The 26,821-nt window shown below is 40.9% G+C and overlaps 1 protein-coding gene across 2 annotated transcripts in view; it reads right to left on the bottom strand.

Annotated features, from left to right (window-relative positions):
* The window catches only part of erbb4b (erb-b2 receptor tyrosine kinase 4b), a 476,392-nt gene that overhangs the window by 108,442 nt on the left and 341,129 nt on the right, over positions 1-26,821 (bottom strand). For both annotated transcript variants that reach the window (XM_050048517.1, XM_050048518.1), the window contains exons 13-15: positions 25,350-25,482; positions 16,736-16,829; positions 5,566-5,720 (exon numbers count right to left, since the gene is read on the bottom strand). In XM_050048517.1, coding sequence (XP_049904474.1) covers positions 5,566-5,720; positions 16,736-16,829; positions 25,350-25,482 — 382 coding nt within the window. The remainder of the gene's footprint in view (positions 1-5,565; positions 5,721-16,735; positions 16,830-25,349; positions 25,483-26,821) is intronic.

Below are 26,821 nucleotides of genomic sequence, written 5' to 3'. Positions count from 1 at the left end.
GGGATTTTTCACGGACATTTTTACAGGAAACTACAACGCGGAAGTGCGCTCGACTATGAAAGCCCGAATGACTGGAGTCTGCTCTGCTTATAGTACGCCCGAGTATGTTCACTTAGTCAAGGATAAAGTATCAGTGTAAGCCAATCAGAGGCAGCGATTGCATTCCGTACACAAGCACACACACACAGAGAGAGGGAAAAAACACACGACTTGTCGACTCCTCCCGGGGGGTGTCGACTTGTGCCACTGACGTCGACACGTCGACAAATCGACTTTTCTGTTAATTTTAATTTAATTGTTTTTTAAATTTTATATACTTTATTAATCCCTGAGGGGAAATTCAATTTTTCACTCTGTTTTGTCAATTACACACAGGTCTGAACACACACATGCACAAACTGGACCTATACATGCACTAAGTGGAGGAGAGATGTCAGAGTGGGCTGCCCATGACAGGCCCTCTGAGCAGTTGGGGGGTTCAGTGCCTTGCTCAGGGGCACCTCGGCAGTGCCCAGGAGGTAAACTGGCACCTCTCCAGCCACCAGTCCACGCTCCATATTTTGGTCCGGTCGGGGACTTGACCCTCCGGTTTCCAACCCAAGTCCCTATGGACTGAGCTACTGCCGCCCCAGACTGAGCTACTGCCGCCCCAAATGCCCTACTGTGAGGTGCTTTAACCTCCTGAGACCCGAACTTTTATTTGATATGCATTTCTAATTTATCCTAGCTATTTGGGATCAGTAGGACCCAAAATGTATAAAAAACTAAACATTGTCAATGATAATAAAATCCCAATGTCCTCAAAAGAGTACTTACTAATTAATTAACTAATTACTAATGTTACTGTTGCTAAAACTGGTCAAATTTGTTGCAGTATAAAGCTATAAACATTACTAATGATAAATAAACTAGTTTCAATCATAAAATCTGATCAGGTTTTGGACCTTGTCCACTTTTATTTTGGGATCAGCTGCAGACTGACTTGGCAGAGATGGCAGCCATCTTGTTTTTACATGGATTAGTGTACTGTGCATTTACTACCACTAGATGGTACAAAAAGTGTCCCCAAATGAGGACAACAGGTCTAAGTCAAGTATAATGAAGAATAAAGTCACGTAAATCCAAAATGTGATGTCCTCAAATGAGGACGTAGGGTTTTAGGAGGTTAGGTAAAGGCCCAGACCAGGGTTTACACTAGACTTTTTTATGGTAAATACAGCCTTTAATATTCCAGAATTCCATCCATATAAAACCAGACATATGTTCGAAATAGCAGTATAATAGCCTACAGTGAAAGAGCCCTGCAATATGTCAGTTGTCGTGCAGCTGCTAGTCAGCAGTTGCCTGGCTGTTCACACCAGAAGCACATTTCTCCACACCGGTCAGGAAGCCACTCTGCTCCTCTCATCTGTTCTAATCACATGTAGAGCTCTGTCTGCTTGTGTGTGAGTGAGTGTGTGTGTCTGTGTGTGTTGGCTTGTCTTTCTTGCTCACTGTTAAGCCACAACTGACAAATATAAGACAGCATGGGGTGTATATTTTATCATTTATTATATCTAATATAGCCCTTATATTGTTCATAATAGATTATCAGTGTGTTTTCCTGCCAGATTTGCTCGCAGAATAAATAGATCAGACGTGGAAACTCGCTGCAGATGGTGAGCCATCCGTGGAGCTTTGAGTTGCAACCAGTCCAGTCTGAACAGCCCCATTGCTCAACAAAGGTGACGAAAGAAAGCGGGCAGCGCTTCTCGGAAAATCTGCATGCTTCACAGCGCTTCTGCGTCCAGTGTGAACCACTACACCTGCTATCCACCATTTGGCTCACCATGGGGTAGCAAAGCGTACCTCTTGGTCTGATCTACCAGGATACCTGCAGTGTGTTGGAGGTGTCCCTGGAAAAAAATAATCTGTGATGCCGTCACCTAACTACACCAAGCACGCTGAGGAAGACTGTGACTGCCGTTGATATGTGGAAGGCAGGGAGACAGTCTGAATGGTTTTGGTGAATAAATAGATCTGTTAGCAATTATTGTGTGAAAATTTGTTCTGCAAACTAAAAGTTTATATTTAAGTTGTCTCTGCAACATAACTTATAGGTCACACAATATTAGGCTATTTCTTATGCGATTAATTACTTTATTGATGTATTCAGCATATTTCATATTGGACATTTTGGCCACTGTTTTTTTTTTCTGCTGAACAACTACATGTGATACTGGGCAAAAGCCAGCATACACCAGGTTATGTTAACCCTGGCCCAAACACACCTCACGTCGCCTCTGCCTCAGCCGAAAAGTTGCACTTGAACACACCGTAAAGACTACAGCCAATGGTCAGTTGGCACACGTGTTTTGTGCCTGTGTGAGAGGGAATATCTCTTCATATCAGCTAAGTTTGTATTCGTCAATATAAAAGACAAACCTGAAGAACTAAAGGAAGGACTCAAGAGGCGCATTAGCCAGTTCGCACATGAACAACACAACCTAATGTTGAAAGCACAAATGATATTTACCAAGCGCTAGCGAACAGTAACATGAACAAGTACGAATCGTTCCTGCTTAGGAGCTCAATTGAAGAAAAAAAAAAAAACGTACCTGATAGAACAAGTGTGTTTTGATCTCACGCCCTCTTGAATAGTCGTTTGTTTGCTTTCCTCACTTCTCTTCTCATGCACTGAGCTTAACTGCTATTGCAATCAAAGAGATTCACTCACTCGCAGAAGGGTTCTGCTGGGTTCACCGGCCCAACTCTGATTGAACATGCTGAATCGGCAAAAAAACAGCTGACTAGTGCCAGTGGTGCAGGACACACTGCAATCACTAGGGTGGCAGACGCTCACTAGACAGACCAATGGCTGACCGTTGGCTTGGTGTGTCGGGGCCCTAGAGATGTTCACTCGACAATTTGAACTGAATAGAACTACTTTCCATTGGTCAGTTTATCGATTTGTCAGTACCTCGATTCAAATACAGACTTTGGTGTACGGGTCATGTTTCTGATTCTGTCAAAACATACGTCTGTGTGTGTGTGTAAGCATATATGAGCATGTATGAACTCTATCCTAGAGGTTCAGTTCCAGTCTGTCCGCACAGGTGACAGAATACAAAGCTACACTGTCTTCTGATGGAAAGCAATGATCTCTGCTGGAAATTTCCCCCAGTCCTCCTGTGCTGATGCTTCAAATCTCCCATGTGTACTGTGCACTAGTGACGTCTGACAGTCTTAATAGTGGCTCCAAAACCTGGAGGCTCATTTGAATGTTGAGAAGAAAGGGATAGTGGTTTCATCCCTGTCTCTGTCTCTTTTCCTCTTTGTCTGTCTCCCTCCCTTTCCTCTCCCTCCCCCCAGCTTGTTGTTTTGAGTGGTGGATCTGCTTATGAAGCTATACCTGTGACAAAGTGTCAGCCTGGTGTTTTCCATTTACGAGTGCATTGCTATGCTCGAGCGCGCTGGAGGCTGTCACTCAGGAGAGGAGAAATAACACATGAGGAAGTGGCATAAACTCCCTGTGGAGTTAAATACAAAATGATGTCTTACCAACCCTTGTTGGATATTACATTGAGCGATCAGTGGCTAGTGAGCAATGGAGAGTGGCAAGGTACTTCACAGACTCCTCTCACTTTCATTCTCCCTCTTTTTTTACTCTCATTTTCTGCTTTGCCTCTCTATTGATCTGTCATATCTTGGAAGATGTTGGATATTTCTGACTATGCACTTACCAGCCACTATGTATATAAAAGAATATTCTGTTAGCACTCCAGAAAGTGGCACAGGGAAGTGTATTTGAGCATCCTTGTGAAATGGTGGTGCTGGTGATGTAGTGACTACTGCAGCTGATTAGTAGTAGTGCAATACATTTTACCATCAACTTCTGTCTCACAAATTGATCATGGCGTTAGTTCAGGCAGGACACACATCCCAACTAAATTATCTCAAACAGCTCAATCAACTGATGGAGCAGCTGATTGATGGAGGGGAGTCAGCTGATAGATCATGTGATTGCTTTCTATGCAACAAATTGGCAAATCTCATTCAGGATGCCCCATTTAAACTGCTCTGGCCTGCCTACTGTTGCTGCTTCCTCTGCAAGTCACTTTGCAACCCACCCCCACCCCAGCTCCTCCTTTTCATGCTGTGTCTGACTTATCAGTGTCATTTCTGTTTGTCATTGATGTTGCTCTGTTCTGTTCCCAGGGGGTCTTTACTGCTTCTCTCCCTGTTTTAGGCTTTCCATGTAAGCACATGGAAGGGCAGAGAGGTGTGCTCTCTCTGCCTTAAGGCTTTCCACGTAAGCATGTGGAAAAGGCTTTCTGTGTAGGCCCGAGGAAAGACAGAGAGGCCCTAGAACAGAGCCATACCACCAAATGTAATACTGCAAATGGAAATAAATTTTCTTTGACTAAAGTGTTCCTGACTGAACTGACTGCGAACCATGCCTCTTTTGTGGAGCAGCTTGGACTCCAGCAGAGCAGGGTTTTATTGTTTGGTGCAATTCAATTAACATTGTGCTTTTAGACTCTCCAGCTTTCCATTTCTTATGTCAGCAGTGTCAAGATGTCTTACCACTCATACCACTAATTGCAGCAATGCCATTGCAACAAGTCTTTTTTTTAATAAATTGTGCAGCTGTGGTTTAGATGGTAGAGCAATCCTGCACTTACAACAAGGTCAGTGGTTGGATCCCTGGCCCCCTCAGTCGACACGTTGAGGTGTCCTTAGGCAATATGCTGAACCCCAGATTGCTCCAGATGGCTCTGCCATTGATGCATGAGTGTGAATGTGAATGGATATCACTCGTGATGACCAGGTGGCACCTTGTATGGCAGCTTCCGCCACCAGTGTGGTGAATGCTGGCTTGTGTTGTAAAGTGCTTTGAGATGTCACTATGACTCGAAAAGTGCTACATAAACACAGTTTGAAATTTTGTTGATTTAAAAGCTGAAGTGACCAGACCCTGGGGGTTTAGGTCAGGAAATTAAATCAGGACAAAGGTTTAAAGTAGGATTATGGTTGGGGTTAGGTGTTACGTAATGATCCTACTTAATGAAAGTTTTTCTGTATTCTTTTCTTTTTTTCTTTTTGGACAACCTATCACAGTGAGGAGTTTCTTGCCGGTAGATTACTTAAGGATTTGTATTTAGATACAGCTCCAAGATTAAATCTAGAGAGCTTCTTGGGATAGCATCTCACTAGCTGCGACACTGATCCCCAACTTCAAATGAATTCAGTGGGGGCCCAAAGACCCCTTCCCTGCTTCCTACCCTTGCTGGGACCACACCCATCTTCAAACTTGGCTTTTATTTTCATCTCAACTACTGCATCTTGCATTGTTTCAGTGCTATCATTGTGACAAAATGTATCCACAGACAGACCCATACACACCTAGGAAAATACTGCGGTAGTTCCTGCTACAAGGTGTCTCCAAGATGACTGTTACTGTTTGGTTTCATTCATCTTTTATAGGCTGCAGGAACTAACTTCTGATTCATGAAGAATGACATAAATATCTTACTTTTGTGAAGTAATGACCATCAAACCAGTCCTTGTCCTGACTGTACTCACCCCTGGGTGCAGTTGGCATGGCAGGGATGGCATTCGTTGTTGGCTTCTGCGTACTTGAAGATGAAGCTGTTGGCACCTTGCAGGCCATCGGGACACTTCTCCACACAATTAGGACCGTCTTTAAAATGGAGGCATTTCACACAATGCTCTGGGCCCTGTGAGGAGTGAGAAGAAAAAAACATTATGTTTTTCAGATGCACATTTTCATTTTGAAATCATACAGTAGTACTGAATAAAATGTACATAGTAGGCGTACACGTAACCATCAGTGAGGTGCTAGTTGCAATTTAATGAGGCATTTAAAGGGCAGCTCCATTATTCATTTATTTTTAGGTTTTTATATCATTGCATAGTTTCCCAGTAGTGTTCCTTGTGTATAAATCTAAATATTTGAATTCTGTGCATCAAAATGCTATCTTCCCAAGCCCTTCAAAATGTGTTTCCCCAAGTGACCTTTGTAGGTTTCTGCATGATGATGTTGCCACATATGAACTACCTAGCCTTTCTGTGGCTGAGCCAAGAGTTTTTTGAGAATTGTGTGTTATCAATCTTCCAATTTCGCTCTATTCCTCGAACCTCTAACTAGCATGGAAGCTCAGAAATTACTTAGTTACATTACATTAGTCTGGATCAGTGATGTAAGGACATTGCAACGGGCCCCAGTGCATGCTATCGTGCATGTATTGTCTTTACACAAATAACAACTTGACATAGGACAACATCAAGATACATATTACCCAGCAATTAACATAGCATATCTCATAAAAATTATTCATTGATAATTAATCAATTAATGATAATCATAATTGAATAGCCTTTATAGTTTATTCACAGATTTTATAGCTTATGTAGAAAAAGCCTTTTTGAGGACATATATAGCAAATGGCACCATTTTTAAATTAGGAATATCTTTTTTATCATTCCTCTTTGAACACAGGTACATATTCAAGGAGGCAATCTGTGTCACTTGCAAGGGCCTGCTCTCTCCCGGCCCCTCCAGCCCATGGCCCCCAGTGCAACCGTACTGCCTCTATATTTACGTCCCTGGTTTGGATCCAGGGATGTAAGTCACACAATAACACAGACTATCTAGCTGATCCAAACCGCTGTAGACCAGCAACTCCCTGTTAAAATTACTGGCTTTTTTTGGCAAAGGTGGGTTTGAAGAGAACAATGTAATGGCCTCAGTTCCTCATCTAAAAGGCTGTCTGGTGGACAGTGAAAATATTCTAAATATAGCATACATAGTCTGATATAGATTTTTTTTTAGGCTGACCATTTGTAAGGTGGCTAATGCACGTTTTACATGCAGATTGCTTAGATTCAGTGCTGGTTCTCCTGTCTGCTTCTCCAAAATTGGGTGCGCTGACTGCCATCTACTGTCAGGTACTACACTGTAGATCTGTGGTCTGTGGATAAGCACCTCATACAACCCCACTTCGAAAAATCCGAACTACCCTTTCAGTTATTATTATCATTACCAGCACTCTAACCTACATGACTGCTTTATGCTAACTGCTGAGTGGGCACTTCCTTTTAAATAACCTAGAAAAGAACACAGATGGAGATGACCTTTTACTGACAACTATAATTACTTAACTATTGTTATTGTGACGATGCTGACAAGCAGCATGCTCTGTATAGGTCTGAGCATTACACTCCAGCACAATTTCAGCGCTAATAATAAAGGTAGGGTCTGGATTGGAAAAGGCCAAAGTTTTTACTTGGTAACTTTGCAGTTAGTGGCAAGTGGTGGTCATGATAACTCTTAGAATTTCCTCCAAACTTTTCCATGACAGAAAAGAGACAGAAAAGATGTCTTTTTGTAACACGATCAATTCTCACTGGCATGTCCAGCTGTCTCTGGACAGCTTTCTCTCACAGATGTTTAGGCGACAGTCACAAGTTGTGATTCCAAACAGTGTGTTGAGAGGATATACTGTAACTATATCTGACATTAAGAAGTCGGGCATGAAGGACAAATCTGTGGTGTCACAAATTTAGGGGGGTGAAATATCTGCTTTAGCCTCAGTTTGTAATGTAGACTGATTGATGGGTATATTTCTACATCAATAACTTGCCAAGTGCAGCTTTCTTAGCAGCTTTACAGATTAAACTGTTGTGCTTGTGTAACAGTAAAAGCTTGAGAGCAAAAGAGAGATAACAGAGCAAAAGACAGCAGGTGAAAAGTGAAAAAAAGAAGTACTGTAGAGTAATAAGGGGAAGTGAGGGGAAGAGAGTGGACATGGATGCAGAATAACGCAGTGAAGGGGAGAGGCAGTGAGAGCGAGCCAGATATAGTGTGAATTAGAGAGAGAGAAAGAGGGACGGGAGGGGGAGAGCAGACGAGACGCATAAAGCAGTGTGAGCGGAGCAGGCAGATAATAACCATCGCTCACAGCACACACAATGACCATAACAATCCGCCTAGAACAGGATTTATGGAGCTAATATAGGCGAGGGAGGAGGTAGGGGAGGAGAGGAAGAGAGGCGAAGAGCTCTCCCAAGAACAGGCCTCGTATCATCAACAGGCCCAAAGAACATCTCATTGACAAACAATACACACATATACACAAACTGGTTGTGGAGGAAGTACACAAATTCTTTACTTAAGTAAAGTACCAGTAGAACAATGTAAAAATACTTAATCACAAAAAAAAGTCCTGCATTTAAAATTGAATTTAAGTACACAAGTATGAGCAGCAAAATGTACTTAAGCATCAAAAGTAAAATTAAATGTCCTGTGAATGATATGACATTATTAGGTAGTTCATACTAATGTATCAATGTGTAAGCAGCAATTTGTTGTAGCTGGCCGAGGTGGAGCAAATTTTAACTACTTTACCAGCCCTTTGCTAGTTTTATCCAGTAAAGCCCAACCAAAACTGTATTTATTTTTTGGACTTTTCTCTAATCTTTGTTTGAATTTCAACACTTGCCTTTGCAGTGAACCCATGAATACAGAAATCTGTGAGTTATCTTTGATTCAGACCAATAAACTGTATAAAATACTGTACATAGCCATGTCTACATCACCCACTGGTGTGTGGACTCCTATTTTGAAATCTTGAGTTCTGCATTTTGACAGTCGCCATTGATTTTTGGAGCAAGAAGTGACCATATTGGGACAAGCGCTAGCTGCTAACTTGGTCAGCATGGTGCATTTTTTACTATGGTTAACTGTGATGTTGCTATTGATAACTTCTGCTAGCAAAAAACAGGCTTACAAACATGAAAAACAAAATGTATGCCACTCAGTGCAAAAACTGAATATCTAATTCCTTAGTCGCTCTTTTAATACAACCAAACAAGACTTTCTTTCATGAAATTAATACAAACTAAAATAGCGACAGATACGTCTTTACACTGTGAATCTGGTGTTACGCCATAGTTACGTTATCTGACCAAAGTTGTCACTGTGGTAGCAATTTTTCAATGGATGGCACTTACCTGTCACTTAAAGTGGCCACACCCTTTACTATGCAAAACTTTAAGCCTTGAAGGCTCTCTAAGTCTTCCTAAGCTTGAAAAGTTTTTGTCACGTACAGCAAATATCTCCTCACGATCCGCTAGCTACGTCCTCTGAATATACTGTGAAAAAGTCCAGTCTCTGTAGGCAGCCCAGGCTCCGCAAATGGCAACAAAAACATTTTGGTCCAGGCTGCACCAACCAGCCAGTGCGAGACCAGCGAAAGCAAGCACACACACATGAACGCGGTGCCCATGTCTCATGGTCTCGCGCAAGCATGCACACGTGAATGCGGTGCCCAGAAAGGCAGTTAGAGCTACAGGTTACAATGAGGCTAAAAACAGAGCTCAAATGACGTTTTTCCGAACAACTTTTTATATTGGGGTTTCAGGACACTTGGATCACTACGGACGAGCAGTATGGAGATATTTTGTGGTTTCAATTATGTGTTTTTGGACGTTTGAATCTGGGGCGCCATAAGCCTCCATTAGGTGGAGTTTTGTTGCTACCCCCTCTCCCCTTGGAGTGTTGTGATGACTCTAAAACTTCACCTGATCCTCCATCGGCATGAGGGTGAGTAGATAACCGGTGAATTTTCATGTTGGGTGCACTATCCCTTGAACAGTTGTGTAAATCCAGGGTAACTAGCAGCTATCGCTTGTTCATGACAGAGTTATGGAGGATGAGGGGCGAGCTAGCTCAGTTGTGTTTGATAACATTGTTGAACGTAAACAGAAGTGATGCCTAACGGTGCTTAGCGTGCCTTGAATGAAAGGGTGAGTTATGAAAAAAAAAAAAAAAACACATCCTCTGCACAGTTGTCATGAACAGGGACATTAGCTATAGAGACCAAAACCGTTTTATGGGAACTGACTCATTTTTGGTGCCAGTCTCAGGTAGCTGTCCAAAAAACTGTAGTTTTTGACATTTCCAAGTTGGCTTCATTTATCAGCCCTGGAGGTTGCCGCTTGTTTGGACATGGACTTCTCTAAACATTTTGGCAATATCACCAAATCAGCCTTGGTCAAATCAGGAGAAGTCACCAAAATTAGATCATTTCTTTCATTAGTGATGCAAAAAAAATCTCTCATGCTATCTCGATTACTCTACCTTATTATTTGGTGACTGCCAATGACATCAATAAACTGCCCGTAACTTGTCCAAAAATACCCCGGCAAGGGTTCCTATACAAACTGGGAGATATGAGCATATTTGTATTCTCATCTTATTGCAGTAGTTACCCTTGGTTTTCAGAATTGGTTTTAAATTTTTTATGTTTGTTTTTAAATCACCTAGCGGCCTTGCCCCCTCTTACATCATCAACCTTCTCACTCCTTACACCCCTGCTCTTACTCTCAGATCTGCAGACCAGCTGGTCCTCTCAGTCCCCAGGGCGAGGCCTGAGACAGAGGGTCGTGGGGCATTTGCCTTCAGGGCTCCACAACTGTGGAATAACCTTCCACCGAGAAACTACTTTAGTGTCCTCTTTTAAACTCTTAAGCACTTGTATTGATAAAATGGCTTTTAATGACAGATTTTCTTTTTATTTCATGCTTTGGTTCATTTATTTGTTCTTAAGATTTCTATTCATTGTCTTTTATCTTTGTTTCCATTTTGTGGCTGCATGGAACTTATTCCAGATTGTAACTGCACTGTGTATATTCTGATTTTATGTATTTGAAGAACTTTGTAAACTTGTTTTTGAAAAGTAAATTAAGTTCATTGTTATTATTAGTATTATTATAAATAAGATAAATAATATTAAATCATAATATGAAACTAATAACTAAAGCTATCAAATAAATGCAGTGCGGTAGAGGTATATTTTAGCACTTGAGTAGCGGTACTTATTTTCTATCCACCACTGACACACACACACACACACACACAACACCACCTTGCATTTTAGTCGCACATACTGTATATTTGACAAATACCTGTAAGACACGCACACACACACACACACACAGACACACATGCACGCACACACACTGTTCTCGCTAAACAAGGGGCGACCAAGGTGAAAAGATGATAGCAAAGGCAGATAATTATCCTTTGGCAAGTAGAGAAGTGTGTACGAGTGCTTGTTCATACATAACCAGAAGTAGTGTCTGTGCATGGGCTTACATGCACGCATGCATGTGTGTGTGTGTGTATGAGTGCACATACACTAATGCCTCTGCGTGCGTTCTTTGTAGCTTGTGTGTATGTGTGTGAACATGCACTCACCCCGGTATAATTATGCAAATTGAAAGTCTCGCTGCTCTCACTGGCTTTAGCGTTGAGCCTGGCACTTCGCTTTTATGAGTGTCTTCCCACCCGTGGCTATTGGTGTGTATATGTGAGTGTGTGTGTGTGTGTGTGTGTGTGTGTATCCAATGGTCCCATCACATCAGCAAGCTAAATTATGTGACAGAGCAAACTAACAGTGTTTAGTTCAGCAGGGCATTGGTACACACTAAAAAGTGACAGGGATGCACAGTGTCGTGACCAAAGTGCCCTGCTGTAAATTCAAATTGGTCTGCTTAAGCTCTAACACCATCGTTTTTTGTGTGGTATTGCTGGATATGCATGTGTAAATGAGTATTTCCACCTCCTCTATCCCTCTTTCTTCCCTTTAATGCATTGGCAATTATTCTTTATGGTGTCAGAGCGTACAGTCAAGACTTTTAACAGGCAGCCACAAAAAAGGCTTTCCTAGGCATGATCAGGTACATCAGGAAGGATTTACAAGATAATTTACCATGATATAAAGCACAGACCAAGTCATCATGCTCTGCTGTATATCTGCTGGAGTCTTTAAATATACTCCCACACGATAGGCCGACCACAAAATAATTTTAAGCATTAATGATGAGGTGAAGAGATAAAAAGAGGAGAGGAGAGAGGAGGTCCAAGGGAAAGAGTGGGACAAATAAGAAAGAGATATATGTGGCAGCTCCTATGAATATGACAGTGGCCAATTCAATTCAGTGGTCATAAAAGGTATAAAGCACCTCCAGCAGATTCAAATGTATCCTCTTTTTAGAAATCATATGTTTCACTATCAAAGTGAACAGTCTGTGCCTCAGAACTCGTGACTGCATGCAAGAGTGTGTGCCAGCTACAATGTGTTTGCAAAGTTTGAAGAACACAGGAGGACTTTACAGACAGCAGAATCAAAATTCTACATAAAACAAGTGGATTTTTATATAATTCATAATGGAACAGCTTTGCAAATTTTTGCAGTGTTAAAAGAAACAAATTTGAGACGAAAGAAATGGGGAACAAAGGAGGGGGAAGGCAGAAGAGAATATGCCCCGTCCTTCACCTAAGTAAGAGATTTAAGACAAGAAGATATCTACTGGTGAACACGCAGTCATTTAAAAAGACGCCACAGTCGTGGACTATAAAATAATGGATGTAGCCACTGCCCCCATTACTTTGTGGACTCCCACTTTAAAGCCTTGAGTTCTGCATTTTGTCCATTGCCTTTGCCTTTTTTAGAGCCAGAAGTGACAGCATTAGGACGAGAAGGTGAAGATAGCTAGCTGCTAACTCGGTTAGCACAGTGCATTCACAGCTATGGTTAACATTGATAATACCTATGCTAATGCTAATTTTGGCTAGCAAAAAAACAGACCTTAAACTGTTAAAACAAAATACTTACAGGGAAAACTAAAAATATGACCCCTTAAGCTGGATTTATAAAAAAGAAAAAAGCAAAAGCAAAGCCTACACTGTAGCCTACCCACATTGCCTATGCCTTTGTTATGCATAACTTTAAGCCTAATTAACATTAAAAAGGGTGAGTTATAAAAAATTCAACACCCTTACAGTTGTGAGACCAAAACTGTTTTTGTAACAGTTGTATTTCTGCTGTAAAGTTGGACCTTTTGATCCATCCATCCATCCATTTTCTAAGTGCTTATCCTCTTGAGGGTCGCAGGGGGGCTGGAGCCTATCCCAGCTGACATTGGGCGAGAGGCAGGGTACACCCTGGACAGGTCGCCAGGCTGACACATACAGTAGAGACAGACAACCATTCATGCTCACATTCACACCTACGGACACAGTCACCAATTAACCTGCATGTCTTTGGACTGTGGGAGTACCCAGAGAAAATCCATGCTGACACGGGGAGAACATGCAAATACAGAAGGGCTCCCACACCCGGGATCGAACCAGGAACCCTCTTGCTGTGACAGACAGTGCTAACCACCACACCACCATGACCCCCCTGGACCTTTTAATGCGTCGTCTAAATTTACCTTGCTGCACTTCGTATATAATGGTATACCTTTAATATGTTCTTTCAATGTCCTGATGGATCACATAAAACCTTGACTGATTACTATTGCACTTTTTGGGTCAAACCACAGATTGACCAGACTAGTGGGGGTCTATTGAGATTGACTCGTTCTTGGAGCCAGCCTCAAGTGGCCATTCAAAGAACTGCAGTTTCTGACATTGGTGTTGGCTTTGTTTTCAGCCCCAGAGTTAGCCACTTGGTCACAGTCTGCAATGCTTCTAACTCAAAGTTAACATTTTGCAGTTATGTCTTACACAGGAATCTCATCTTTTGAAGAAGTTATTCAATGGGATTTTGAGATGAGTTTAGCTGAAGTCTTTGGTTCCTGCTGTGAAATGTAATCACACTCTAATCTTTCAGTAAAGACACAGTAATAGACGTGCTCGTTGGAGATGGAATGATGAACAGTAACGCTGATCAACAACAGCAACTTCTCTACAGTGGATCTGCCATTATCACCTATTCTGTCCGTAACATAGCCTTTATTCGTGGCTATATTTGTATCTCCAATCTCTCTCCGCAGAGGGCATTAGGCCTATCAAATCACTGTGTGTAAGCTGTAATGTAATTGCTACGGGCTCTGTGGCCATAACATGATTGCTGTAATCCATTTGTGGTGCAACAGGTTACCCTGGGACATTTCCATTATACACAGCTTGACTGAAGTCACTCACACACACACACATGCACAGACACACTCACAGGGTGAGAGACTGCATGAGACTGTACAGTACTTGTAAATGGAAATTACAAAGTGCAAAAAAGGACATATTGAAACAGCTGCTGAAGGTCGTGTATAAAGTTATATAGTATCTAACCTTTTATAAAATACTTTTCAACTAATGAAAATCTTCGATATGGACCGAAAAAGTTCAACACCAATGTGAATATAACCTTTATCTATTTTGCATTTGCTCCTATTAATACTTTAATAGCTACACAGCTAAAAAAATAATTTAAAAAAATCACTTCGACTGCTGTAAGTTTTTCATTATGTTTTTTTCTCAAATTGCTGGAAGTAAGCTACAAGTATCTGTATGGTTTCTTTTCATAACACCCACCTTCCCATCACTTGTCGAAGACGCCAAGTGCAGGGTTATGAGGTTTCAAGCGACCAGCCAGGATAATCAGACCAACAACAACAAACACGCTCTACTCAAGCCATCAACCACTTGGCCTTTGCTCCCCGTGTTTGTATACTCACACACCAACACTCCAGTAGCTCTGAAAAAAAATCTACCTCTAAACTATATTGGACAAACTATGTGACAGAGTGTGATGGGACACAAAAGACAGCACACTGCCCCTCTGGCTTGCATCTGTCGCAAATCATCCCTCTCTATCAAACAGCGAGATAAGATTTTAAGAGAAAGCGCAGGGTCAGGGGCTTCATGTGGCTGTGGGTGTAGTGTGCAGGAGAGGCAGACAGAAATGAAGGTCAGGGATTTTCTTTTTTTTTTCACTCTGGCATTTTTCTAATGTACAGCTGCTACCAAACAATCTTTCAGAGAGAGTCAATGCTGGAGCTGGTGCAATGCAAAAGTTTGTTAAGAGTAAAGAATTACTTTTGGGGGAAAAAATAAAACACCAACTACTTTTTCTTAAGATAAAAAGAATTTAAAAAAAGAATGTCCCTGAATACATTTTTGATGGTTAACATGAAAAAATATAGAGGCATGTAAACCCACAAGCTGCCACGTACCGAATACAAGCCCTAATAATGCTGATCTTTGCTAAAACAATCACTTTTACCTTTGACTCGGAACATGAGACATAATCAATAGCACGGCTGAAAGGCACACTTTGACTACTAATACAATAATTAATCATAGTCTGAGATGACCACGGGGAATGTCTGCAGCTCCAAGTCATTTGGTTTGTGGTGAGTGAAGCAATGCTCTGGCCTTGAATACTTTTCTTTGGGGCGCTCAACACTGAAAACAACAATTTCAGCCTACAGCTGATTTTGCTTTAAGTTCGGTTCATTGCAGATTTTTGTCTTTTAATGGAATTTCCATGATATCATGAACCATATCAATCCTTTATTAATATGAGTTTTTTTATTACTAGTTACCTTGTATGGATTTAAGAAGGCAGTTTTATATCCCAGATTAGCATTGGCTCTATGGCAGGGGTGTCCAAACTTTTTTGAATGGGGGCCAGATAAAACAACGTGAAAACACCTGGGGGCCAACTGAGTCTTGCATTAAAAGTTTTTTCTTTTTTTTTTTAAAGAAAAGTGAGATAAATGCAACCATTTTTATCTTTTAATGAACTCTTACTACTTGATGCCTGTCTACAATGTAGTGAATGATAGTCTTATGAGGTGAAGGGTAAAAATGCCAAGTGATCTTGCTCGATTAACCATTACTGTGTAAAGGACCACATATGGTATATTTTGAAAGTCAAGCCGAGGGCCGATTAAAATTGGTCTGTGGGCCACAATTGGCCCCCGGGCCAGACTTTGGACATGCCTGCTCTATGGCTTATAGCTTTTAAGGGGACAGTTTACCCTAAAATCAAAAATGCATATTTTCCCTCTTGCCTAGAGATATTTGCCCTCTCTCAAATATAATGGAACAAGACAGTCTTTCAAACTCTCAGTAGCAATGTGTCCTATCAGAAATCATGACCCGGTTACTCAAGACAATCCATAGGAATTGTTGTGAGCAGTTTCGTGTAGGTACTATTTCCTTTCTACCAAACTCCACCTGCGAACCCCATCATCGCACTGGTCTTCCGCAATCCACCCCACTGAAGGAAAGAGTATTTTGAACCTTTTACAGAACTTGTTAACATTACAGCTCAGCCAAGAAGGATGCCATTAATGTTCATATTTCAGGCTATTGCGAGCACAAGCTGGTTATCTGAGTAGATGCACGTTTCCTTCTGTGCAGTGATACGGTGGGCGGGTCTACTTTGGTAGAGAGAAAATAGTTCCAAAATGAAACTGCTCACAACAACATCTTTGAATTATCTTGAGTAAGTGGGTCATGATTTCTGGAAAGAGACATTGCTGTTGAGTCTTTCAAATGTAATTTTTTGGAGTGTCATCTCGTTTGAGTATATTCAAGAGAAGGCAGACATCTCTATGGCCGATATCTCCAACACTTGACAACTCACATCAAAATAATCTAAACTGATAAATAGCACTACAGGTAAGAGGAAAAATATGTATTACTGTCCCTTTAAGATTGATGAGACTGCACCTAATCTTTCGATGAAAGAATAACGCAACCATTTTTGTTTATCTTGAACGCTATTCCTCTTTAATGAATAGATAAAAGCAAACATAAACAAACTGCTCACAAACAGCAGCCCGCTTCCCATCTGCATTAGGCTGATATATGTGAGATAAGTGAGTGCTTCAGTGTCTGTCTCACTATTGCGGTCTATAGGAGCAGGCTTACCGCACCGTTGCAGGTCAAAGAGTCATCGTCAGCTCGCTCACACTGGGCATCACACTCCACACACACTGACCCGTTTGCATATTCTCGGATATCCCTGAGAGATGAGGAGGAGGAGGAGGAGGAGGAGGAGGAGGAAAGGGATGGAGGGAAGGAAAGGGATGGAGGGAGGGATAGGGATGGATGAGGATCAAAGAGAGTGATAAAGAGGTGAGAAACAAGAAGGGGGCAAAACATTATTTGAGAATTAGAAAATATATAAGCAGACACGTTTACCTACATTCATCTGTCATAGCCCTTTAAATAATATGTCTTTGGTTAACTTGTAGATATGAAGGCAGATAAAAGCTTTTCAGTGAAACTTCAATCACCTCCTTTCTATTTGATCAATTGATAAATACACCTCTATACTATTAAAAGAAGTCATTAAGATTACTTATCTTTGTAGTTTTTCATGATGTTAGTGACAACACTTTTTCCCAATTTTTTTTCATGTTTTTATAGTTTTATCAAAACACAAAATTTTAAGTGGAAACAGATAGCTTTTCCAACTTTTCACCCCCAAGTTATTTCAAGTGGTATTATTGTCAGTGCTGCTGTTGCAAAGACAACTAGATTGCTTTCCATTTTTCTCAGAGCCTAGAAACGGAGTTCTTTTTCTTTAGCCCAGTAGAGTTTTCACATTTACTTAAGTTGTTTCATTGTCCATCATTTCCACCACTGGGGATGGTAACCTCAAATAACTTACATTGATATTCTTTGGTAAATGGGGAAAGCTAGTGATTGCTTCTGGGGAAAAGCACAGAGCTATTGTCTCCCTGCTCTGGTTGCACAATGGTTGACGCACTTTGAGCTGCAATTCTGTCTACCACAGGTATTATGAATCACCGTGATGAGTACCAGCCAATCGCAGCACAGTAGGGCAGAGGTTGTCAAGAAAAGCAGCGGGATGCATTACACTGTGTTTCTTGTCACCACTGGCATAAAAAACAAACAACTTAAAATGGTGAAAGGACATGTACATTATGTATAAGTCAATGGCAGTGATCTGTTGGATTCCTGCTGAATCTTAATCCCAATGACAATATGTATTTTTTTTTTTAAATGATCCATTTTGATCAATAATGTCTGAATAAGGTTCATGATGCAATTTCCAGAGCAAAGAAGACAGATGGAGGGTTTGAAAGAGATAGAAGGATTGTTAGTTGTGAATAGATTTGTCTGTTTCAGTCGTATGTATGGGCATCATTTCTTACTAGGGATGAACCGAAATGAAAATTTGTGGCCGAAGTCGAAGCCGAATAATATTAAATGCTTGGCCGAATACCGAGTACCGAATGCCGTTTTTTAGTTTTTCATTAGTTTTTGCAGATGAACCCTCTCCAGATTAGTGTTGTCACGGTACCAAAATTGGGAGCCACGGTACGATACCAGTGAAAGTATCACCGTTCTGAGTAGTATCAGGATACCACAGCAAAAATGAGGCAGATGTGCCTTTTGTCATTTATAAAAAGATAAATCACTTTTCTATAATACATCAATGATATTTCAATGGAATAAATTACTTATTGACTTATTCATACTTCAAAAACAGTATCAATAATTGATTAACATAGGGGAGATCAAAATAAAATAAATAAATAAAATAAAAATCAACCAGCCACCCTCCTCCCCTCACAAGTTAAGAACAGTCCCTTCATAAGTAAAGAACAGTCCCTAAAGTGCGGTGAGGTTTGTGGGCCGTTACCTGCCACAAAGAGAAATGTGAACGGCTCATTTCTCCTCTGATACGCCACATACTGTGTGTGCCGCCATGGCTCAGCTGTTCAGGTACTTTTGGGCAGTCATGACAACAAGTTATTCACCTGGAGCCGGACTTCTCCGTCGCCGGTAAGCCGTTATCATGCGCCGCCATATTTGACAGGAATACGTATTCCTGTCCGTGTCTGTGACCCCCGTTCAACCCACAACCGGCAGGATTCGCCGTTTCATTTCTGCTGCTGGTTGAAATCTGTACTCACACAGCGTGCTGAATGATTTATTTTGCCCGCACAAAACTATTTTTAAGTCGCAAATGCAAGTGCAGTGACAGACGAAGTAAAATATCGCCACACTGCCGATATTTTACTCCGTCCGTCACCGCACGCTGTTTGATTGCGTTATCAAAACACGCTGCTATTATTCGGCCTTGCTTTTCACTTATTCCACCGAATGCCAAATGTGTGTTTTTTTGCAATATCTGGCCGAATATATTCGGTTACCGAATATTCGGTGCATCCCTATTTCTTACATTGCTTACTTTGGAACTAAAGGTCAGTGGATGTAGTCACAACATCAATAGGCAGTCTTACACACACACACACACACACACACACACACATGCCTGTTACACCCACAAGCATAGCAGCTAATTAGCTAACTGTAATAGTGATACCATCACGCTGGGGGTCGCCGCAGTTGAAAGGTGCAGTACCTGAGAGGGGTGCAACATTTTCAAAAATCAATTAAATTAAGTGCCTTGTTATTCAATTTCTGAAATCCCTTTATAATAGTAGAACACCAGAGTGGCCTCGAAAAGTCATTAAATCTGACCACAGCGCGGCTGAGTTGGCGCTTTGCCTTTGTCACCACAGGACAAGGAGAATGACTTTTAGGTACTTCTCTTTTGGTCAGTGAGGGAAAACAGAATGTTCCAACTCAGCAATAGAAAAAAAAGTGTTGTAGGCCCAGTGGGATCTAAATCAAATTAGTATTAATTATGCTTCATCTGGCCTTCATAAAACCTTCCAGGAGGCAGGGGAGGTAAGCTTTTGTCTGGGTGTGTGCTGGTTGAAATAATAAAGGCTGCAGTGTAGCTTAAAGATATCACTGACGCTTAAGACTTATAGGCCATGATGTTCTGCTGTGTTCTGCTTTTCTATATTTTCTCTCTGTTAAGGGACAAGGATACAGCAATGCATTGGCAATAATACGCCTTTACATGGATTTTATGCAAAATAAATGTTCATTTCAAATGGCTTTTGAAATAACCATGCTGCCAAATCTGTTTGCTCAAACACATAAACTGGCATTTTGAACAATAACGTACAAATTGTTTTCATTTTGTAAACACTTTCAACAATCATTAACAAATCATTGGAGAGGTAGAGAATTAAAACTCCTTGTCGTTTTGATGCTGTCTGAACGTGATGTATAAAAGAGCTATGCGTGGCTAAATCCACACAAAGTGAAACTTTAGTTACATTTTAAACATAGATGTGACCAAATGAATTAAGGGGCATCCTCAGTACCTCTGTCCTCCAAGTTTTGTCATGCACGCCTGGTATAAGTAAGTTCTGCCAGCCGGTTCAGCTGTTATCAGGCCTTTAAATGGCTGTTATCAGTGGTTATAAGTGTCATAGATATGGACTAGAAAGAGAAAGATTTACTGTTAGGTGGCGACTTAAAAGTATGACTAAAGCAAAGAAGAAAGTACGGTGACGTAGTATAAAGAGCAATAAAGTCTGCAGTAAGTAGGAGACACGGGTGTTGTTTGGGTCAAACAAACACAGGACTTTAACCCAGGACAGTGGGGTTCATGTCCATGTGAAACCAAAAGTTGATGTTGACTCATTTTAAGCAGTGATGTTTGCTTGAACTTTTCCTCAACCCAACCACAAAGCTTTTGCACCTAAACCAAACAAAAGTGTAGGTGAGGCCTAAAGAAACAACCATTTCACAACATTGGATATGCAAACGGCCATTTATGGACTGATAACATCCTGATTGGGCGCAGCTGCACACTCACATGCTATTCTTGTTAAGGTAGATTTGTTGCACATCTACTGCTGAACCAAACCACTTAGGAATAAAGGTGGTGTAACAAACACTTGTAACAAGTGGGCAACCTGAAGATTTGATTAAACGGATAAATGCTGAGCAGACACCAAATAAAGAAACAAACAATGATGAAATATGACATATCTAAAGTGTGACTCATGAGACAAACACTGTGGCAATGCTCAGAGGGTAAAGGGTTGAGGTTGCATTCAGTGAAGCTCTATTTTGTAGATGATGTGCTGGTAACGCTGACGGTGTGGGTGGTGCTGACGTGCAGGTGGACAGGTAGGCAGGGCGTGGCCCCGTGCGCAAGCAGTGACTGTGACACGCAGTGACACGCCTAGCCCCCCTGCCCTAACAGCACCCTCTGGTCCTCCTCATTCCTCTCCAATGTGGCCAGCAAACATTTTTTGATCAGATAAGGACTCTGAACTTAAAAGCATCTTTTCAGCAGTTCTGCAAAGTAAAAAAAAAATCTGAAATGTTATTAATAAAACTCACCAGGGGAGCGGGTCTTGTAACCGTCTATTGTGAGGATAGGATAGCATCAAGCTATACTTCCTTTTAAAGTCAAGGGCCCCCTATTGTTTTGAATCTCTGCAGGGGTGCCTTTTAAACCGAGAGTTACCACTACGTCTTTAATTGTTCTTTTCACCCCTAGGCTCTTAAATATTATCCATAGTAAACAGAAAAATCACTGCAGAACTTGAAAGCTGTACCAAAGAGCCTTGGGGTGTTCTTGAACTGAAATTTAAGTTTTGATGAGCAGGTTGTGCAGCAGCTCTTCCAACTATTGAGGATTATTTGAAAATTCTACCACTCCTATTTAAAGCTGAATAGGATGAGTTGATAATGTTTCTATATTTGCCCTTCATTTGAAGAGGAACATATTTTATTACTGCTGCTTCATTCCTACAGGGCTTCTGTCAAATTCTTGATGTAACAATCAGTTTGATCTTCCCTGTACCTGCAAATTATATGAAAGCATGATGATCGGGATTACTTGAAAAGCACAGTTACATAAGTGAATTTACAAACCAAATTCTGAGGACTGCAGGCATCAGAGTCCTATGTCTAATAAGGACCAAGCATTCTCCATCAGGACCCCTGTACTGTAGAGCAACTGGCACAAACTACTGTATATAGTGCTCATTATTTTTGATATATTTGTTTTTTTGATCATTTGTACTCATACAGCTTTCAAAAAATATTATATTTGAGGAAATATTAAAGTAATGTTTATTTGTATGTTTAGTATTTAAAAGTAAAAATCAGTAATATAAAATTAAATTAAATTGTTAAATAATATTTGCAGCATGAACTTTAGCATGAAGTTATTTTCAGATAAACAGTGGCATGCAAGAGTTTGGGCATCTAGTCAAATTTTTGTTTACTGTGAGAAGTTAAGAAAGAAGAAGATGATGTGATTACCAAAAGGTATCAAGTTAAAGATGACACATTCCTTCAATATCTTAGATTACTTTTTAATTTCAATCTTTCACAATTTCGAAGCAAAAAATGCAAATAATGAAAAGGGCCTGAAGGAAAAGTTTGGGCACCCTGCATGGTCAGTACTTAGTAGCGTCCCCTTTGGGCAAGTATCACAGCTTCTTAATGCCTTTTGTAACCAGCTAAGAGTCTTTCAGTTCTTGTTTGGGGGTTTTCACCCATTCTTCCCACAGAAAGGTTCTAGCTCTGTGAGATTATTGGGCCTTCTTCCATGCACTGCTCTTTTGAGGTCTATCCACAGATTTTAAATGATGGGCCATGACAAAACCTTCAGCTTGTGCCTCTTGAGGTAGTCCATTGTGGATTTCTAGATGTGGATCATTGTCTTGTTGTAGAAGTCATCCTCTCTTCATCTTCAGCTTGTCTACAGATGGTGTGATGTTTGTTTCCAGAATTTGCTGGAATTTAACTGAATCCATTCTTTCCTCTACCCCTGAAATGTTCCCCATGTCACTAGCTGCAACACAAGCCCAAAGCACGAACAATCAACCCCCTGTGTTTTAAAGCTGGACAGGTTTCTTTATTACGAAATTCTTCACCCTTTTTCCTCAGAACACTTTTGGCTCGTTGTGTCCAAAATGTTCTATTGTAATGTCATCAGTCCACAGGACTTGTTTCCAAATAGCATCAGCCTTGTTCAGATGTTCTTTTGCAAACTTCTTATGCTAAATTTTGTGGTGAGGACGCAGGAAAGGTTTTCTTCTGATGACTCTTCCATGAAGGTCATATTTGTACAGGTGTCACTGCACAGTACAACAGTGCACCACCACTCCAGACTCTGATAAATCTTTCTGCAGGTCTTTTGCAGTCAAACGGGGGTTTTGATTTACCTTTCTAGCATTTTTTTCAGTCTTCCAGACCTCAACCTGACCTCGGCAGTTCCTCTCAGCTGCCACTTCTTAATTACATTACAAACAAGGGTAACAGCTATCTGAAAATGCTCTCTTCTTATAGTCTTCTCCTCCTTTGTGGGCATCAATTATTTTGTTTTCAGAGTGCTAGGCAGCTGTATAGTGGAGCCCATGGCTGCTGATTGACGGTACAAGGTTCCAGGAGTCAGAATATTTATAAAACTTTGGAATTTGCATCATCTAGCCTTTCCTAACAATGACTGGGGGACAAGCCAGAGCTCTAACAAGCTAATTAAGGTCTGAGACTCTGTTAAAAGTTGTCTGAGAGCTCAAATGTCTTGAGGTGCCCAAGCTTTTGCATGGTGTGCCTCCCCTTTTTTGTCCACTCTAAAATTGTACATAACAAAAATAATACACTGATCTTGCTTGAGAGCATGTTTCATTGACTTCATGCCTTTTGGAGATCAGTTCATCTTCTACTTACTTAACTATTCACAGCAAACAAAATTTTGACCAGGGGTGCCCAAACTTTTGCATGCCACTGTATTTATTAAAGACTTAGAGGGGCTTAAACTGCAGCTCTTCCATTGTTCCCTTTGGGTTAGTATAAGTACTGTGTATTCTGTCGTCACTACCAGAGGACACTGATTAACACCAGCAATGATTGATGCATTGAAATATAATAATTAGGATGAAAATCAATTTAATCTGATGTAAAAGTTTTAAAATCTATTTTTTTTAGTGGATATGTGTAAATGACTTCTACTGCCTTAATCTCATTGTCTCTGAAAATTGAACTGACAGTGCAGAATTACAGTTTAGAATTTACATTTAAAGTATACATTGCAAAACACTTTATCAGGTTTTGAAAAGCCACTATATGAAGTTCAAAATTATTTTAAATTTCATAATTAAGTGATTGGCATACGATGTTTGATTTTCATAAAAGACAAGAAAGCGGAATGCTAAACCTCTTCTTGACTAACAGTACATGTTTGGCAACTGGGTGGCGCTATAACAACAGAAAAATGCTTAAAAATGGCTAAAATGCGACCTGTGGCCAAATGTTTTTTGTTTTGTTTTTTCTAATTTTTGGTATGACTAAGTGGTATGGTATGCTGTACATAATCACGGAAACTGTCAGTGTGTCATTCTGTCAGTCAGTCATTCTGTCTGTCCCACGTTTTTCTACTCACTGATGTGGTCAATCTGTGTGAAACTGCACATAGGCATTGAGGACTGGCATAGGTAGAAGGTGACAAAGCTACCAATGGATATGGACGAGTATATATTAAGTTAAGTGAACTAACAGTTGTTAACTGGCTACTGCTTAACTGTTGTAAACATTACTATTAGCTAAAAGCACACAGCTTAAACAATATTAGTCTAATACATTTACCTGACAACCGTCCTACATCAGCCTGAAATATAACAAATGGCGGTGTCTACGGCGGTGAATCATGTCCTCAAGTATGACATTTAAAAAACATATATAAAATATCAATCTCTGGGTCCATGATTTAGGGCTAACTAACTTACTAGCTTACTCCTTCTTTCGTAAAGTGCAGCTGCTGCTAGGTAACAGCCAACGGGTCGGGGCGAGAACAACTGGTGATGCACCCAGGGAATCCTTTGCAGACCAAACTATCCCGCCTCAAAGACCGTTCGGTTTGGCTGATGCAGTCTTTGAAGGACGTGGCCTTTGCAATTGATGTCCGCCACATCCTTCAAAGACTGCAGCCCCTGAATTGAGTTACAGCTTGTGGGAATAAACAGGGTGGTAGGCAGTTTGGCTTTGAAATGTGTCATGCGTGGCGTCCTCACCCATTTTGTTCTTCTTGAAAAGAGAAGGCGATCGTTTTCTCCAATTTTTTTTATTTTTCTGCTTTGCTACTTTGCTTACTAGGTTAGCCATAGTATAGAAATTACTCAGTATTTTAACTTTTGTTTTTGAAAAACTTTTGGTTGAGTAAGTCAGTTTGAAAAATTGCAGAAATTAAAATTAAATCACAACCTAGAGACAGCACAACAATCAACAAACAAAACAGTTGTTTAGATGGCATTTCCAGTCGTGATTGTGCCATCAAACCCAGGTACTTCAAACCAAAACATGATCTTTTTCCCAACTATAACCAAGTGGTTTTGTGCCGTAACTTAACAACATGTTAACCACACTATTTAAGTGTAAAGTTCTAACAATGCCAACATTTATTCTGGTGACTGGGTTGAAGTGAGTTAGTAGTTTGTTTTTATTTTTTGAGCATCAAGTAGAAAAAAGATGAAGACATGCGTAGACGTGGTTAGATGAGGAGGTGTAAAATTTCTTTACAATGTGGGCAAACCTAAAACATAATTAGGACCTGAGAACATTTTGAGGACAACACACTAAGCAATCTACCAGTCAGGAGTGTATGTGTGCATGCACGAGCATAACTCACCCTTCATAAAGGTTGCAAATATCCACGCAGGTACGTCCACGGCTGAAGTATCTGCAGGACAGGCACTGGTCTGGGCCAGGACCCCAACACCCTGCATCCGAACACAGCGAGTCACACACCATGCGATCCTTGGCTGCTCAACAAACACATACACACAAAACAGAAAGACAATATAACAAAAAAGAATTAGATCCATGTAGAACACAGTTGTGCTTTGATGACTCGGTACAGATGCAGAGAGCAAATTGCCACAAACGAACTGGATGCAGAATGTTCCAAAATAGTCACGTTATTTATGAAAAGGCACATGGCTAGATATCCTAAAGCATTTGCAATTTGCAAGGGTTCATTTTGTGCATTAAATTTCTCTGCCTCCAGAGAGCAGCTGCTAATTTGAGGTGGTCCATAAAAGGTGTGTTTTTGTGGGGACGACTCTTCCAAACAATGGCAGGAGTAATTGCAGCAAGACAAAGGAACAGGTGTAGGGCTCAAAGACGTGCTGAAGGATTATGCTATTTCTAATCAGCGAACAAGAAATTGTCAAACAGTATGAATTGAACAGTCATACAATAATTACCCTCATGGATGAACAGAAAGAAGACCTAGTTCCACCCACAACATGCTCCCATCCTGGGATCAATCACGGCAACAGTTGCACATTTTGAAACAATAAAGGGACTGTGATGGCTATCCAATGTGAGTGAGAAATGGTCTCTATTTATGCGTAGTGTGTGTGTGCGTAGTGTGTGTGTGTGTGTACAGTACTGTGTGATATGAGTCACGGTGGAGCAGGCAAAGGAGAGAGCTGTCCTGCTTCATTATAAAAATGCTGAGACGATGGTGACGAAGCACTAGTGGGACCAAGAAAGCACCTGCAGATGCCATGCAGACTTGTTGATATAACTTAGACACTGGAACTTTACTGTCTGGAGATATTTTAAGGGTTGAAACCTAAGAAATAGATTCAGGGTAGAACAGATATTGTTTGCTGTGGTGATTTAAGTACAAAAGTAAATTGTGATTGTTGTTATTAGTTGTTAGCATGTCAGTGGGGCTGTAAAGCGTGTCACACTCACTAGTTTGAGAACTCTGTTTTGGCCAGCCATACACACTAAAGGCAAATTTATAGGTTCTGCATCCGTGTGTCGGCATGTCTGTGCGTAATGTAAATCTGATCATTCGCCCATGTGCATCTGCATGTACTCCAATGCAGTCCATGTGCATCCCACCTTTTGTGACTGCAGACTGTACACACTCCAGTTCAGTCCAAAACACCACACTATGGTTACACATTCACTCCATACCCAGCAGCATCTTCTTTGTTTCACCCAATGTTGGCATTAGGAGGACGGTAAGCTCATCTCCCGGCCCTCTTGTGTACTACTGGGAGCTGATGCATACCCTCAGTTGTACTATGAATGGAACTGTGTGTGCATCCGTGTTACCACAGCTGTCTGCAGATGTACAATGGG

Source organism: Epinephelus moara, chromosome 7 (assembly GCF_006386435.1).
Source record: "Epinephelus moara isolate mb chromosome 7, YSFRI_EMoa_1.0, whole genome shotgun sequence".
NCBI classification, from domain to species: domain Eukaryota; kingdom Metazoa; phylum Chordata; class Actinopteri; order Perciformes; family Serranidae; genus Epinephelus; species Epinephelus moara.
The sequence above is the reverse complement of the archived record's forward strand: the minus strand, read 5'-3'. Positions and strand labels throughout refer to the sequence as shown.